The sequence below is a fragment of the Lepidochelys kempii genome, chromosome 6, assembly GCF_965140265.1.
Source record: "Lepidochelys kempii isolate rLepKem1 chromosome 6, rLepKem1.hap2, whole genome shotgun sequence".
Classification (NCBI taxonomy): Eukaryota; Metazoa; Chordata; order Testudines; family Cheloniidae; genus Lepidochelys; species Lepidochelys kempii.
In genome coordinates this window covers 64,144,653-64,162,337 of record NC_133261.1, presented here as the reverse complement: position 1 = coordinate 64,162,337, position 17,685 = coordinate 64,144,653, and the positions used below count along the sequence as shown (strand labels likewise).

The 17,685-nt window shown below is 47.2% G+C and overlaps 2 protein-coding genes across 3 annotated transcripts in view; one reads left to right on the top strand and one right to left on the bottom strand.

The window, feature by feature from the left end:
- The window catches only part of VTI1B (vesicle transport through interaction with t-SNAREs 1B), a 29,090-nt gene extending 12,047 nt beyond the window's left edge, over nt 1-17,043 (bottom strand). Inside the window, exons 1-2 of the mRNA XM_073348411.1 lie at nt 16,821-17,043; nt 9,033-9,091 (exon numbers count right to left, since the gene is read on the bottom strand). Of these exons, the coding sequence (XP_073204512.1) occupies nt 9,033-9,091; nt 16,821-16,935 (174 nt within the window). The 5' untranslated portion in view covers nt 16,936-17,043. The remainder of the gene's footprint in view (nt 1-9,032; nt 9,092-16,820) is intronic.
- A 285-nt stretch (nt 17,044-17,328) lies between these two features.
- LOC140912946 (retinol dehydrogenase 12-like) overlaps nt 17,329-17,685 on the top strand; it is a 36,189-nt gene continuing 35,832 nt past the window's right edge. The window contains exon 1 of one of the 2 annotated variants that reach the window (XM_073348403.1): nt 17,329-17,447. The gene's annotated coding sequence lies outside the window, so the exon portion shown is untranslated. The remainder of the gene's footprint in view (nt 17,448-17,685) is intronic. The other variant, XM_073348402.1, reaches the window with a different exon arrangement.

Below are 17,685 nucleotides of genomic sequence, written 5' to 3'. Positions count from 1 at the left end.
CCTGGCAACAGGCCATTCAAGGCAGACAAAACCGGCCTAAAACCGGTTGAAGTTGGTTCCCCATGTCCTACAGTGACTGGGTGGCCTCGAGAAAGCGGAAGTTCCCTAGCTAGGCCATAAAAGTCTTCCGCAGTCTCTTACACTGGCTAAAGCATATTGTCCAGAAAATCCTCCAGTCTTGATATGAAGATATCAAGAGATGACGAAGCCACCACTTACTCTAGTAGCTTGATTTTCAAATCTATTGTGTCATGTTTCAGAGATTCAACAAACGTGATTCTTAAAAACTACAAAAGCCCAAATGATACATCACCACAAAATTTACAGGGTCAAAAAAAAAAAACATCTGGATTGTCCTGTGATGGACAATGGACATTAAAGCTAATGTAAATGAAATACGCAATCCATATATCTAGTACAGCAAGCTATTGTACCTGTGTAATTGACCACCATGTCAGCAAAACTAGATGGTGCAGTAAGTGGAGTTTAAAACATGTATGTGTTCCCATGAGAAGAACCACGGAAGAGTTCTGGGACATACATGAATTCTCAAAGAAATAAAGTTTTTAAAAGGTAACCATTACATAATTATGGAGCAGAAGAAATTTTAAGCCTTTATTGTTACAGCTTTAAAAAAAAAAAAAAAGGACATTTTTGTGTTGCTTTACATCTTCTGTTGCCCCAATAATCCTGCATCGCAATGTTCTTCTTTGCAGGGTTCTCATATTCACACTTACGGGTATTGCGCCACCTGGTGCTACCTAATGATAGAATCTCCTCCAAGCAGTACCCATTAGAGCGCACATGCACCCTCTTCTACCCCTCCCCGAGCATAGCCAAATGTTCTGAGGGCGAGGCTATATAAGGAGCACAGCACCCTCTACTACTTCAGTTCCTTCCAACTATTGTGCCAGACAAAAGTGAACCACTCCAATCCATCTTGGATCCACGGCCAGATAACTACATCAAGAATTAAGTGTAGTTTTTAGTATAGTAATAAATGTTGATAGCTTAGTATAGTTGGTGAGATTCAGTTCCCTGTAATAGCTGAACCAAAGAAAAAGAAAAAGCCAAGGTTTAAGAGGTGTGCTTTGTGCCCAGCTGTCTTCCTGGAGATGGTGTGATACTCCCTGGAGTACCCAGGCTTGTAAGGCACCTCACTACTACCTCCCCTTAGAGCTGGGGTTTTCACAACAAAACTTTTGGTGACCACAACCTGAGGCCACCAACTCTTGCTTGGGGCCATTCTGACAAATTTTCCTAAAATACTTAACTTTAGGAAAAACAAATAAATATGCACACATGCACATTTCCGAATCATTGTCATTTATGTTTTTTGGGTTTTTTTTTTTTTGTAGACTCAATAATAAAAATGTACAGTTGTATTTTGGTGCACCTGACCCCTGTTGCCTCCCCCATCGCCTCTAGCCCCTGTCACCTTCCCCAGCCCCCACCTAACCCCTGACTCCCCATCACCCCCTCTGGGACCCACTGCTTCTGCCTCCCTCCCCCCATTGCCCAAGATCTCTTCAGCAGTATCGCACCCCAGGCTCACCCTGCTCCTCGCCTCGACCATGGTGTCTAGTCAGACCGGTCCAGCTGAAGCCCAGACCTGGAGCGGGCGGGAGAGGGGCTGAAGACTGGAGCCCCGCCACCCCAGGGGGCAGGAGCCAAGAGCCTGTGGCCCCACAGCTGAAGCTGGGGGCAAGGGACTGAAGTACCAAGCCTGTTGCTAGAGCCCCAAGGCTGAAGGGGGGGGTTAAGCCCACCCACTTAGCCCCATTGCTTTGTCCCCTCCCCTATCTCTGCCCAGGAGGCAGTCATGACTGCAGGAAAAACCCCTGGTGGCAGCATGTGAACACATGGCCACATTTGAGAAACACTGCCTTAGAGCAAAGCAGTCTTGTCTGTGTTTGCCGTGGATCAGCTCCCTGAAATCAAGAGCTCTGGCAGTACAAGCACTACCTTCCAGGTCTCCACAGTCTTTGCTCTCTCTCTGTAGGTAGTAATGGGTATATACCAACCCACCCCAACTCCCACAAGTTCTTAGAGCACTCCCTGCCCCTTCCGCACTGCACACTCAGTTACCAGGTTCTGTTACCAAACAGTACACATCAGCTTGTAAGTTTCAACCCAGGACAAGCACCTCACTTAACAACCTTATTCTTGTTTTAATTAAACATACCTAAGTGCTGTGATGTTATCAAAGATTCAAGTAATAGTAAGAAAGAATATTGGAAACAAATGTTTCCATACAAAACACAATCATAACATGCTTTCTAGAGACTAAACTTAACTAACAGGTTAACCTCCTGTATAAAGAAGTTTATTTCAACCAAAATCCTCTACGGTATTTTCAACCAAGGCTGGCCGAGACCCCACTTTCACGAATGCAGACAAGTCATCCATTTACTTAGTCCTAGGTGCAGGATATCCAAGAGTTTTCTTTGCCTTCTAGAACTATATCCAAAGTTCGTTATCTTTCCCCACAGACAGGATAATTCCCTGTAGCTTGTTTATGTCTGTGCAGTCCTTTCCTGTTTACTTCACATCTCTTTGTTAAGATCTGACTTCCGATGTAAATGGTCATCCTTTGTATTAGTTCACAAAGCTTAATTTACATCCTGAAAGACATACATGTATCTTGACTCCCATCTGGGAGAAAGTCTAAGGCAGGTCACCTTTTGGTGACCTGCTTTTACTTTACATGCTTAAGAACATAACTTTCTGGAACAGATACATAACTCCTTGCACAGTACATGCACATACATTTCAGTGACACTGATGACTAGTGACACTGGCTTTCATTTGAAACCTCACACAAGGCACTTTGGTGAACTAAAATCTACATACCAGAATTCGGAGACTTCTGTAACCCCTGTGCATCCCTCTTTTAGCTGACACTAAGATGTTCTTGGGTCACAGGTGGATGACCATATTAGGTATCTGAAGGGTCTGTGGGGGGGAAGGCTGCTCTCCTCCTGGATATTCTATTTGCCAGGCTTTCATGCCCAGAGTGCATAAAATGAGGCAGAATAGACTACAGCTTTTGCTGGTAAACCTTCTGGTTCCAGATCAGAAATCTAACAAACCAGGTTCAGCTCCTCCAGCAACCCTAAACTGTGTACAGGTTCCAGGAGGTTGGGATCAGCTCCGGATTTATTAAAGCCATCAAGACTTTGAAGGCACTCTTGGTGGGAAGAGGTCAGCTGCCTTCCAAGGAACCTAGAGCCACATCAGCAGCTACGGCTATATTAGTTCCAAAAAGGAAGACAAGGGAGAAGACAGCCATTCTTAGTGGTGCCAGATCCCATGCATCACACCTACTGGAGCAGTCCAAGTCTGACATAGGTTTAAGGGTTGGAACCACAGAAGCCAAAGTCGACTCCAGTTTGGACTTTGAAGATCAGAGGTGGCCGGGGTGGGGGGAGAGGATCTGAGTATTTCTCTGGATCAAGTACTCTCCACATTGGTGGGACTGGCTCCTGCCTCTGCTCCTGTTCCAGGACTGCCCTTGGATCCAAAGACAATTTTTTTTTTTTGTGGTGGCTGATGTGCATCTTCCCCATTTGGAGCATTCCACAAAATCCAAGTTATGGATATTGGCAAATAGGCTTTACAAGTTCTGCAGTCAGATTCCTCTTCTCATTTAAAGAAAAGGAGAGAGATTATTAGTGTCTCTTCAAATCAATCCATACCTCCTCCTAAGAGTTCTACTGGGTCTCCAAACAGATTTTTCTCATCTTTTATTCCTCACCATCCTCTAGGTCCATTGTTGTCTCCTAAAAGGTCCATAGCGGATCCGAGGTCTGATTCTCATTTAGAGAGAGTAGAATTGCACAAAGCCTTGGAAACAAGCAGGGAGAACTGGAGGTCCTGGTGATGTCAAGGAATTATGACGTGATTGGAATAACAGAGACTTGGTGGGATAACTCACATGACTGGAGTACTGTCATGGATGATTATAAACTGTTCAGGAAGGACAGGCAGGGCAGAAAACGTGGGGGAGTAGCACTGTATGTAAGGGAGCAGTATGACTGCTCAGAGCTCCGGTACGAAACTGCAGAAAAACCTGAGTGTCTCTGGATTAAGTTTAGAAGTGTGAGCAACAAGAGTGACATAATGGTGGGAGTCTGCTATAGACCACCAGACCGGGGGATGAGGCTTTCTTCCGGCAGCTCGCGGAAGCTACTAGATCGCACGCCCTGGTTCTCATGGGTGACTAATTTTCCTGATATCTGCTGGGAGAGCAATACAGCGGTGCATAGACAATCCAGGAAGTTTTTGGAAAGCGTAGGGGACAATTTCCTGGTGCAAGTGCTAGAGGAGCCAACTGGGGGGGGGGGGGGCGGCTTTTCTTGACCTGCTGCTCACAAACCAGGAAGAATTAGTAGGGGAAGCAAAAGTGGATGGGAATCTGGGAGGCAGTGACCATGAGTTGGTTGAGTTCAGGATCCTGACACAGGGAAGAAAGGTAAGCAGCAGGATACGGACCCCGGACTTCAGGAAAGCAGACTGACTCCCTCAGGGAACGGATGGATAGGATCCCCTGGGGGACTAACATAAAGGGGAAAGGAGTCCAGGAGAGCTGGCTGTATTTCAAGGAATCCCTGTTGAGGTTACAGGGACAAACCATCCCGATGTGTTGAAAGAATAGTAAATATGGCAGGCGACCAGCTTGGCTTAATGGTGAAATCCTAGCGGATCTTAAACATAAAAAAGAAGCTTACAAGAAGTGGAAGGTTGGACATATGACCAGGGAAGAGTATGACCAATATATTGCTTGGGCATGTAGGAATGAAATCAGGAGGGCCAAATCGCATCTGGAGCTGCAGCTAGCGAGAGATGTTAAGAGTAACAAGAGAGGTTTCTTCAGGTATGTTGGCAACAAGAAGAAAGCCAAGGAAAGTGTGGGCCCCTTAATGAATGAGGGAGGCAACCTAGTGACAGAGGATGTGGAAAAAGCTAATGTACTCAATGCTTTTTTTGCCTCTGTCTTCACTAACAAGGTCAGCTCCCAGACTGCTGCGCTGGGCATCACAATATGGGGAATAGATGGCCAGCCCTCTGTGGAGAAAGAGGTGGTTAGGGACTATTTAGAAAAGCTGGACATGCACAAGTCCATGGGGCCGGACGAGTTGCATCCGAGAGTGCTAAAGGAACTGGCGGCTGTGATTGCAGAGCCATTGGCCATTATCTTTGAAAACTCATGGCGATCGGGGGAAGTCCTGGAAGATTGGAAAAAGGCTAATGTAGTGCCCATCTTTTAAAAAAGAGAAGGAGGAGGATCCTGGGAACTACAGGCCAGTCAGCCTCACTTCAGTCCCCGGAAAAATCATGGAGCAGGTCCTCAAAGAATCAATCCTGAAGCACTTACATGAGAGGAAAGTGATCAGGAACAGTCAGCATGGATTCACCAAGGGAAGGTCATGCCTGACTAATCTAATTGCCTTCTATGATGAGATTACTGGTTCTGTGGATGAAGGGAAAGCAGTGGATGTATTGTTTCTTGACTTTAGCAAAGTTTTTGACACGGTCTCCCACAGTATTCTTATCAGCAAGTTAAAGAAGTACGGGCTGGATGAATGTAGAAAGTTGGCTAGATTGTCGGGCTCAATGGGTAGTGATCAATGGCTCCATGTCTAGTTGGCAGCCGGTGTCAAGTGGAGTGCCCCGGGGGTCAGTCCTGGGGCCAGTTTTGTTCAATATCTTCATAAATGATCTGGAGAATGGTGTGGATTGCACCCTCAGCAAATTTGTGGATGATACTAAACTGGGAGGAGTGATAGATACGCTGGAGGGCAGGGATAGGATACAGAGGGACCTAGACAAATTGGAGGATTGGGCTAAAAGAAATCTGATGAGCTTCAATAAGGATAAGTGCAGGGTCCTGCACTTAGGACGGAAGAACCCAATGCACAGCTACAGACTAGGGACCGAATGGCTAGGCAGCAGTTCTGCAGAAAAGGACCTAGGGGTGACAGTGGACGAGAAGCTGGATATGAGTCAGCAGTGTGCCCTTGTTGCCAAGAAGGCCAATGGCATTTTGGGATGTATAAGTAGGGGCATAGCGAGCAGATCAAGGGACGTGATCGTCCCCCTCTATTCGACATTGGTGAGGCCTCATCTGGAGTACTGTGTCCAGTTTTGGGCCCCACACTACAAGAAGGATGTGGATAAATTGGAGAGAGTCCAGCGAAGGGCAACAAAAATGATTAGGGGTCTGGAACACATGAGTTATGAGGAGAGGCTGAGGGAACTGGAATTGTTTAGCCTGCAGAAGAGAAGAATGAGGGGGGATTTGATAGCTACTTTCAACTACCTGAGAGGTGGTTCCAGAGAGGATGGTTCTAGACTATTCTCAGTGGTAGAAGAGGACAGGACAAGGAGTAATGGTCTCAAGTTGCAGTGAGGTAGGTTTAGGTTGGATATTCGGAAAAACTTTTTCACTAGGAGGGTGGTGAAACACTGGAATGCGTTGCCTAGGGAGGTGGTGGAATCTCCTTCCTTAGAAGTTTTTAAGGTCAGGCTTGACAAAGCCCTGGCTGGGATGATTTAATTGGAGATTGGTCCTGCTTTTGAGCAGGGGGTTGGACTAGATGACCTCCTGAGGTCCCTTCCAACCCTGATATTTCTATTATTTTAATTAAAAGGAGTACTTGTGGCACCTTAGAGTCTAACAAATTTATTAGAGAAGTAAGCTGTAGCTCACAAAAGCTTATGCATCTCAGAGTTCAGCCACCAGGTTTGCCGTGACATTATCGGGGATACTGTTCCTGACGGCTTGTAGTCCATCTTTGTGTGGAATGTTGGTGTAAAGGGCTTCTACATCCACAGTGGCTAGGATGGTGTTTTCAGGAAGATCACCGATGGATTGTAGTTTCCTCAGGAAGTCAGTGGTGTCTCGAAGATAGCTGGGAGCGCTGGTAGTGTAGGGCCTGAGTAGGGAGTCTACATAGCCAGACAATCCTGCTGTCAGGGTGCCAATGCCTAGGATGATTGGGCGTCCAGGATTTCCAGGTTTATGGATCTTGGGTAGCAGATAGAATACCCCTGGTCAGGGTTCTAGAGGTGTGTCTGCGTGGATTTGTTCTTGTACTTTTTCAGGGAGTTTCTTGAGCAGATGGTGTAGTTTCTTTTGGTAACCCTCAGTGGGATCAGAGGGCAATGGCTTGTAGAAAGTGGTGTTGGAGAGCTGTCTAGCAGCCTCTTGTTCATATTCAGACCTATTCATGACGACACCACCTCCTTTGTCATCCTTTTTGATTATGATGTCAGAGTTGTTTCCGAGGCTGTGGATGGCATTGTATTCTGCACGGTTGAGGTTATGGGGCAAGTGATGTTGCTTTTCCACAATTTCAGCCCGTGCACGTCAGCGGAAACAATCTATGTAGAAGACCAGTCTGTTGGTGAGTCCACCCAGAATCCTCCTTTTTGTAGGGTTGGTAAGAAGGTCTCTGTGGGTTAATATGTTGTTCAGAGAGGAATATTTCCAACACATGTTTCCCCTTGTTTATTTCCCCTCCTACTGTTCTTGTAAAGTCTGGAAATGGCCCACCTTGATCATCACGACAAAAGGTTCCCACCGCCCCGCTCTCCTGCTGGCAATAGGTCACCTTTCCTGGTCATTCTTGTTACAGTCTGAATGGTTAACACCCATTGTTTCATGTTCTCTGTGTATATAAAATCTACCCACTGTATTTTCCATTGTATGCATCCGATAAAGTGAGCTGTAGCTCACGAAAGCTTATGCTCCAACAAATTTATTAGTCTCTAAGGTGCCACAAGTACTCCTTTTCTTTTTACGGATACAGACTAACACAGCTGCTACTCTGAAACCTAGAAGAATTAAGAGGCTTGGTTTATTCATTCCTTCTCAGCCTGGGTTTCCTCACTCGTTTGCTTCTCTTATGGGTATGTTTCCAGATCCCAGCTACTGGAGGGACTGGCAGTCCTGGGTTCCACCACAGGAATACTTCAATCATCTTTCTTATGAACAGACAGGTAATGTCTCATCTGATAAAGGTTTGATATCTGGACAACCCTTGGACCGGATTCCACCACATCCGCCTGCAAATCAAACAGTTGTGCCTGACACACTTTCCGACTTCAGCCACTCCTCAGGGTCCTCTGTCTCTTCAGGCAGTACAGCGCTGGTCTGCTCAGCTGCTGATCCACGGTCCCACAGAAGGCTCTGCTCCCTAGGAGAGATGTATACCTCCTTCCCTGATGCAGCCCAAACTGAGCAGGGCCCTCCCTTTATACTTCCTGCCCTGTCCCGTTACTTCTGGTGAAGTGGGTCCAGGGGGAGGATAGTGGTCCCTCACTCAAGTTGGAGGGAGACCACTCCACCTCACCACACTCCAAGGCCAGCAACAACAAAAAACACACACATTAAGAGAACCGCTGGGCTAGGCTTCAGAAACGCTCAGGGCAGGCATAGAAAGGGGCACACACACGTTCTAACAAGCACTACTTGGAGAGGGTTCTACCGTTGGGTGCCATGAGCCAGCACAAAACCCGTAAGTGTGAAAATACAGAGTCATCTTGATTTTTACTGCTCTGCCCATTATAGGTTTCTGGCAGAACAGGATTAGAATGCTCAGCATCCATAACGTTGACAATCGCACAAACCAAGGAAGAAGAGGGGATTAGACTGCCATGTTCAAATGATTCTAGGACACAGAACTGCAACAGAAGAGAGCGTAAAGCAGGAATTCGCTACTTATCTCTTGGAGTTCCCCCTACAAGATGAAGAATCCTAAGGATTCTGATTGCATGCTGCTTTGCTTGGTAATTGTGAGGTGGCATTTGAGTTTAGTGCTAGTGAAAACTGCATGCTTGAGTCTTGGAGAATGGAACCATGTTTATCTAAAAAAGTAGAGGATGTGCACTCCGCACTAACCCCATCACGATTGAAGCACAAGGACCTGAATAAGTCATTTCTAAGGAGAAAGGGAAATAAAAGTGTATGGCTGATGTCCCATTTGGGTTTCTCCTCCCCAGTGTCACAATTCCAGCCACATCCTTACCGTTTCATTTGCCTCCTGTTGTTTCTCATCAAATTCTCGTATTAGTTTCTTCTTCTCTTCTGGAAAAGAAATGGAACCACATCAAATATGCTACAAGGAAATTAAAACAGATCTCAAGCCACCATAGGATGGGAACATCACACAGAAGACTGAGTTAACAGGAAGAAGCTGACTAACAGGACACCAGGCCAAAGTTCAGCTTAAAATGGGGACCACCAGAAAATTCTTATAAAGGGCCAGAGAACTTAAAACCCACCACATCGTGATCAAGAAATGAACACACAAAGCAACACAGGCCGCTAGCTTTGGAAGACCAAAATATTGCTGATTTCTGAGACTCAACAAAACTCCATTCCCAGGACTATGCTGAAAAAGGTGCTTAACTCAGGAAAGTCATAAAGACCTATGTTGGTATGCCTTTCAAACAATTGCTTATCTTGTGGTATTTAAAGTTCTGTAAGTTGAGCAGAAGTTAACCCCAATGTCCTGGCTGAATTCTGCACCACTACATATGCAAATTCATGTCCTGCGCAGATTTCTTTGCTTCCCCACCAAAAAATGACTGACAGGAAAGCAAAGGGAAGCTACAAGAGCAGACACGCACCACTACCTAGCAGCACAGGTACCATTTTTCAGGCACCCACAGCAGCTAGCGGACAAGTAAATCACCATGGGGCTGGGGACACCCCAGCCAGTGGCTCCTACCCTGAGTTGGGATCAGCTGCTAGTTGGGATCAGCTGGGACTAGCAGCTAGAGAGGATGGGACTTTTTCTTCACCCGCAAGGAGTGTCAGACCCAACCCTAGAAACCTCCCCCAGCTGCAGGAAACTCAGCATCCTCCCCTGCTTTCTGTCCCCATCACTCCTCAGCTGTGGGGGAGGGGTCACTCTATGAGGAGCTGCTCTCCCATCCACCCAACCCCTGTGCATCCAGACTTCCCATACCTAGACACCCCTGCCACACCTCACCCAGTACATCCAGAACCTCCCTAGCTCTCCATACCTGAACCCCACCACACTGAACCTCAACCCCTGCATCTGGAGCCCCCACCCTGGCACCACCCTGAGCCCCCACATCCAGACCGCCACACTGCTGACCGCCAATTAGCTGCACCCATACCCCCACCTCACCAAGACCCCACCTGCTGAGACCTCCACAATGAGCCTCAACAACCTTTATCTGGAAGCCCCTGCAAAGTCCCATTGCCTCTGCACCTGTAACCCCCCCCACCCCACGAGCCTCTGTGCAACCAGATCCCCCCCATACCTAGACCGCCCACTGAGCTGCCTGCACCCAGACTGTCCCACACAGAATCCCCTCACCTGGATTTCCCCCACACTGACCCCTTCCACACTTGGATCCTGCCTGGTTGAGCCTATCTGCCCCACTCCTGGTGCACCTGGCGCAGAGTGGCATGGCCCTAGGGTGTTCTTGGGGCAGGCCCAGACCTTGTTCTGTGTCAGGGTCAGGTGCAGCCCCACTGCAGAGTCTGTGTCCTGAGGGTGTGGGGTGGGAGGGCTGCAGGGTGATCTTCCACCTTCATGCAGCCACTGGCCTGTGCTCCCTACTGCCATTCTGGAGCCTCTGCATTTATTTATTGACAAATAAAGCATGCAGAAAACTTGCAGAATTTTAAAGTATTGTGTGGAGAATTTTTAGTTTTTTGGTGCAGAATGCCCTCAGAAGTAAAATTCCATTTACGTAGTTTCATTCTACCTTCCCCCTGCAGTTTCTACTGGATACAGCATCCTTCTCTTGCTTTGTTGGACAGCTACTGTCTTCAGCAGTAGGTGAAGAAATTCATGTATCTATAGGTTTCAGAGTAGCAGCTGTGTTAGTCTGTATCCGCAAAAAGAAAAGGAGGACTTGTGGCACCTTAGAGACTAAAGTTTATTTGAGCATAAGCTTTCGTGATCTACAAATGAAGTGAGCTGTAGCTCACAAAAGCTTATGCTCAAATAAATTTGTTAGTCTCTAAGGTGACTCAAGTCCTCCTTTTCTTTTTATGTATCCATAGGTAATCTAGAATCCTTTCAGTAAGGGATACTGTCAAGAACTCAGATAATACTGAAATAATGCCTGAATGGACATCTCCCTTAGCTAAGCTGATTATCCATGTCACCCCAATGAGCTATGTATGTTTCAGTTTTAATGTGAAGTGCCCACTTGCTACTGAGTCCCTGTAATGAGCGTCTGGGCTTTTGAAGGCAATGTGTTGTGTTTTGTTTTTAAAAAGAGCCTGAACAGATACATATAGCATTTGCTAGATGCTTCTACCTGCAGAGCCTATTGCACCCTCATACTGCAAAGATAATTTGGAATGGTATTGTGTAAGCAGAATTCTAAACAAACATCTAATCCCTTGATGCTACAAGAAAGCAATAGTGCAGGAGTTCTCAAACTGGGGGTTGGGGACCCCTCAGGAGTTCACAAATTATTATATGGGGAGCCACAAGCTGTCAGCCTCCACCCCAAACCCCGCTTTGCCTCCAGCATTTAGAATGGTGTTAAATATACAAAAAAAGTGTTTTAATTTATGAGGGGGAAATCGCACTCAGAGGCTTGTTATGTGAAAGGAGTCACCAGTACAAAAGCTTGCAATAGTGTATGTTTTTTATAAGCTTGCAGAAAGCTTGAGAAGGCCACAGAACTGGTTTAGAGCATTGTAAAGGGAAAGGGCAGTCATGTTTGGAAGAATTCTGATAAAAGAATTATTATTCATCTCTCCTAGAAGCCAGTGCAAGTTTGTCCTGACTTCAAACAAAATCAACTTAAGAAAAAAAAAAAAAGAAAAAAAACCACAGGTTAACATGACAAAACTCATCTACTCCAACTGCAGTATTATGAAGAGACTACAGTCTCTCCATAGTTCCAATAGCAACAAGAGCTCTATTACAAGGTCAAATTTTCTGTTATGAAATCCTGCAACTCTGGTCCCCTAAAGAAGCCAAACTCCACCAAACTCTCAGTTGGTAGAAGTTTGAGAAAATATCGAAGTCTTTAAAATAGCTCCTTTTATTTTTGTAACTTGTCTGACTTCCGTTTCCCTTTCAGCCCAAAGTGAAATTACACCACAGTATTTTAATTGTAAGTAGCTTTGACACTGGCTCAAGTTGTCAGCTAACAAGGAAAAGTTATGTTCTCAAATAATACAAAAAGGCAGTTACTCTAATCACTGTATGGACCATAACACTAGCTGTCAGTGCTAACATAATAGACTCCTCACAGCAGTAATAAGTGAATAAGAAGTTGCATCAAATGTATACTTTCTATTCATGAGGGAATTCTGCACCAAAAATTAAAAATTCTGCATCAAAAGATTTTTTTTTAAAAAATCTGCAAAATTATGAATATTTTGTCAAAACACAATGTAATCACACCAGTTTCAATTATTTTGGTAACTTATTTCAAAATTCCTGTCAGCAAGGATATCTAACAAACAAGATTCAGGAAATTTTAACAAATAGATTCCTTACTAGGCATATTAATACAGAACTCTGAGTAATAATTCATTTAAACTACAATACAGAAACATATTTCCCACACCCCTCAGAAGCAGTGAAAAGGCTTGGGGAAGTCAGGGGTAATGGAGGAGCTGAAGAGGAGGGAAGTAATTGCTGGGAAGAAGCCTGGGAGTGAACATGGAGAGTTGTTGGGTGTGAGTAAGATGTATGGAACAGGGTTGGGGTTTTGGTTTTTTTTTTTTGGAGCGGGGATTGTTAGGGAGCCTCCCGCACGCAGACCCTGGCTGACCCTTAGCCTCTCATATTCAGGCACATCTGCCCCTGTCCCCATGTGGTCCTCCACCACCGCCTCTGCCATCCTCATGTGGGCCTGCACCCCCACTGAGCCACCCCCTCCCCATCCCCTTGTGGCCCTCCCTCAGCCAGAGTGTTTCTGGAACAGTGCAGCTCAGAAAAATATAACTATGGAATTTTCAGTGGTGCTGCTGTTCCTCCAAAGTGATGCAAGAAACTGTCCAAAGTACTTCAGAAAATTTCAACCCACTTAAATAACCAGATTTCCACTTTTTGGATGATGCATTTGATCAGGGATTGAATATTAATATACCTCATTATACTCATTCCAAAACCCTTTTCAAAGCTTGGAGAATCACTGCACACACACACACAGAAATGCAGTCATGTCACGAATGGAAAACGGTCCCAGTTTAACACTGCAAAAATAATACCACAAAACAGCATAAGACAAGACGTAGAGAATACTTTAGCAAACTGAAAGTATGGAGTTAATAGCCAAATTGAATACAGACTGGACTTTGGGGGTTAAAATTTCTATTACTGAAAGAAGTGTTGTTACATTGTTAATGACCATGAGTAGTTAGGATCTGGGTTTCATAATCCTCATAAAAAGTATCTTTAGATATTCAACTCAGTATTTAATGAGGAGCCTAAACAAACAACCTGTAGCTTTTTAGAAGGTTGAAGGTCTCTGTACAAGGTACAGAGAATCACAATAATTAATCCTGACGGTCACACGACTAACAAATACCATAGAACAAGGACTATTTGCCCTTTTTACTCTTCTAGCAGAGAAAAGAAGTAATTGAGGTAATTTTGTGTCAGGCTTCTCCAAAGTAAGGTAGTTTCCTGATTGTGAAGAGGTTCACTCATATTGCTAACAATCCCCTTCTTCCAATATAACCAGAATTCACCAGATGAATTCAAGGGCCACCATCAACTTTTAGAGCAGTGGTTCTCAAACTTTTGTACTGGTGACCCCTTTCACATACCAAGTCTCTGAGTGCAACTCCCCTTATAAATGAAAAACACTTTTAAATATATTTAATACCATTAAAAATGCTGGAGGCAAAGCAGGGTTTGGGGTAGAGGCTGACAGCTCATGACCCCCCATGTAATAACCTCACAACCCCCTGAGGGGTCTCAACCCTCAGTTTGAGAACCTCTGTTTTAGAGAAATAATTCCATTATAAAATGTTTACCTACTTATCAGTATCTGCTACATTGAACATTACTAAAACTGAAAAATTTGAGGAAGCTATTTTTCCAGTATTACTTTCTACATTTGACAACATTACACATACACCTCTACCCCGATATAACGTGGTCCTCAGGAGACAAAAAAATCTCACCATGTTTAGGTAAGACTGCGTTATATCAAACTTGCTGTGGTCTCCCCGTTCCTTGTTCCCTGACCGCCCCCTCCAGAAACCCCCATCCCTAATCACCCCCAGGACCCCACCCCTTACCTAACCCCCCTACTCCCTGTCCCCTGACTGCTCCGACCCCTATCCACACCCCTCACAGGCACTCACCGGCGGGAAGCGGAGCAACATGCCACAGCCCACTCTACTCTGCTACCTGCCAGCCGCAGTGCTCCACTTTCCCCAACTTCCCCACACTCACCAGCGGTGGGAAGGACGTCCCCCGCACTCACCTGCAGCGGGAAGTGGAGCAATGCAGCCCCAGTCTGCTTCGCTTTCCTTGCCCCGGCCCCACTCACCTGCGGCAGGAAGCAGAGCGCCATGGCTAGGAACTGGCGGAGTGGAGCGGGTGAGAGAGAGTGTAGGGGGGGATCCCTTCCCCCAAGCAACATGGCTGGGGCCAGGGAAGCAGAGCAGGCTGCTCCCAGTCCCCCGCTAATCCCCTGGGCCACTCTGGGACTGTGGGGCCCCCAAGTGCCCCCCCACAGCTCCTGCCTCTCAGACTCTGTGGGAGAGAGCCCCTGACACCCCCGAGACCCTCTGCCCTTTATCCAAGCCCTCGGCCCCAGCACCCTTGACATGCTGCTCAGAGCAGCGTGTTGGAGCTTTACCATGTTGTATGCAAACCTGCATTATATCAGGTCGCGTTATATGGTAGTAAAACAGCTTCATCAAGTGGGTTATATCCCACCAAAGCTTATCCCCAAATTTGTTAGTCTAAGGTTCCACGAGGACTCCTCATTGTTTTTATGGATACAGACTAACATGGCTACCCCTCTGAAACCCATTACACATAGTGCTTCACTTTAGAAATCTCCCACATAATCTAGAAATCTCCCACAGCAACAGAGAAGAGAAAATCATTTAAAAATAGGAAAAACACGGCAATAAAACTACAAAAATTGACAGGAAGACTCAGATAGCTATATTATTAATTCATTTGTCTAGATTTCCACCTAACAATCTTTTGGGCAAGATTCCAACATTTCAGAAGGGAAATGCAATTCATGCAGTAGACCTGCATTAAATGAACAAGAAAACTTTCTCCACACAAGAGTGCAGCTCTGCAGCCCCATAGAGCAACACTGCCTCTCCTGTTTGTGCTAAGATTGATGCCAAATGCCCAAAGCATACATATACTTACACAAATTTAAGTAATTCCAGTGATGTCAGTGGGATTGTCCAAAGGCAAAAACAACACATAAGTGTTTACAGGCTTGGGATCTTAGTTAACCCAAAAGTAGGCATGCTCAAGGGTGAAGCTACAAAACTGGCAATAACTAACCAGTAACATATAGCAAAGCAGAACTACTGAAAACCAACACCCCAGAGTGTGCCCTCCAAGACAGCAAAGCCACCAGCAGCTGCTGCAGAGGAGAAGAGAACAGGAGAATTAGCTCAAAGAGAGCAAGCAGTATATCAGACCTCTGCAGACATCCACACACTACCTCTCTACATAGCTTTTTAAAAGACTCTTGGGAATGTAGTGCTAGTGACTGGTTCTGGCCTCACAATTTCAGAGATGGAAGATCATGTAATACATATTCTATGGATAAATAAAGGACAGTCCAATCTTCTGCTCACTGCCCTATTAGCATGCCTCATGCATTTAGCTGAGATCATCTTAAGGGTCAGACTTCTATTTACATGTCCCACGTAGTTCTTGGTCTCTTCCAAGGTTGCTAATAAGACTGGGCCAATTAGTTCTGGCTAGTTGGAAAGCTCTGTATTCCACTATCAATCCCCTGAGCTACCCAGCCCACAGCATTATCCCATCTGCTTCACAAAGTGAGAGGGTTTCTGTTCTGGAAGTTGAACAGCTCTGTCCCTGGAACCTACTGGATTTTCGAGCTGATTTGACACTTGTTACTTGCATCAACCAGAAATACAAATTCTCAAGAACAGCTCTGCTCCTCTGTAAGCTACAAACTGACAAGCGCAAGTGTGGTGACTCTGTAAGGCTACATTGCTTGCTACGGAAGGCCAGCACGAGGACTGGGAAAGACCGAACACGGACGAGAGGGTTGAAGAGAGGAGATTTTGATGCGGATCTAGCCAAGGGACGAGCCTTCTCCACACACAGTTCAAGCTTTGGGCACTGCGGGATGCCAGCCGGTCCTGGCCCGGGGTGGGGGTGGGGGGTCGGGTCAGGCACAAGCCAGGCGCACCTGCCTGCCGTTTGCTTCTGCAAGCTTCCGCCGCCTCCCCTGCCATTCCGGGGAGGCCCAATAGCGGCATTAGGAATTTGGAAATCGCTCCCCTGACTGCCCCAAGCAGCGGGGCGCGGGGGCGAGCCGCGTCCCGCTGGCCAGGCCCCGCTCTGCGCTCTTCACGGTCCCTTGCGACAGCGCTTGTAGCGCCTCTTCAGCCAAGGAGCCTGCCGTTTCGGAGGCGGCCCCGGAGGCTGGAGAAATCTGCCCCCAAACCTAAATCTGCAGTTCCCGCGCCCGCCAGCTCCGGGGGATCCCGACACCGCGCTGCGGGGAGACGCGCTACGCGCTCGCCACGGACCGGGCAGGAGACAGACGGGGTGGGGTGGGGGGCGAATTCCAGCTCCCCTCCCAACGTAATAACGGCCCCACGCTCGCCCCCGGCGCCTCACCAGCCGCGCTCCCCCGCAGTCTCTCCGGGACGCCCCGCAGCTCCGCCTGCAGCCCCCGGAAGATCTCGTGCAGCCGCTCGAAGTGCTCGGAGGAGCTGGAGCCCAGACCCGCCATGGCGGCAGCGGCAGCAGCCGCCGGCTCGCCTGTTACTAGGATCCCGGTCCCATCGCCTGCTCTTCACGGACACTTCCGGGCCGCAGGTCGGGGCTTCATCGGTCCGGCCACTCGTCCCGCCCAGGAGGGTGCCCCTCGTAGCGCCTGATGATAAATCACTCGGCACCGCCCTTCTGGCCACGAAGTTCACCGCGCAGTTCCCCACCGCCTTGCGAGAGCAGCATTTGGGATCTGAGTCTCCATTCCCGAATAGGACTAGCGCGGTTCTGCGGATCAGGCACTATCCCTGCCGCCTCAAGAAGGAGGCCCCGAAACTCCGTGCCGCGCGCTGCATGTTGGGAAGGGTAGTCCTGCTGTGGGGAGGGTCACGCGGGAGTCACGGGACTTTCAGGTGGGTAGGTCCCAAGGCTGTGAACAACCAGACCCGACAATGCTGCGGGTGGAGCCTTCTCTCATCTCTCTCCCAGCTGCCGTTCATCCCTGGGGGTTTCTGCATCCTCCCCCCAATTTTGGTGGGACTATTCCTGGAGATTTAATGACTTGACAATCTTTAATTAGAGATTAATTGTTAATTCCTGGAGACTCCAGCCCGATCCTGGAGGGTTGGTAACGGTAGGATTGTCTGTCACAAGGGGAACAGCCACTGCCCTGTAGTTCTCTATTCTGGGACAGGGTGGGCCCCCATTCCTGCTGGGTACAGGCAGCTGGGAGCCATGTGGCCTCAGTTACCTGTGGGGCCAAAACTTGCCA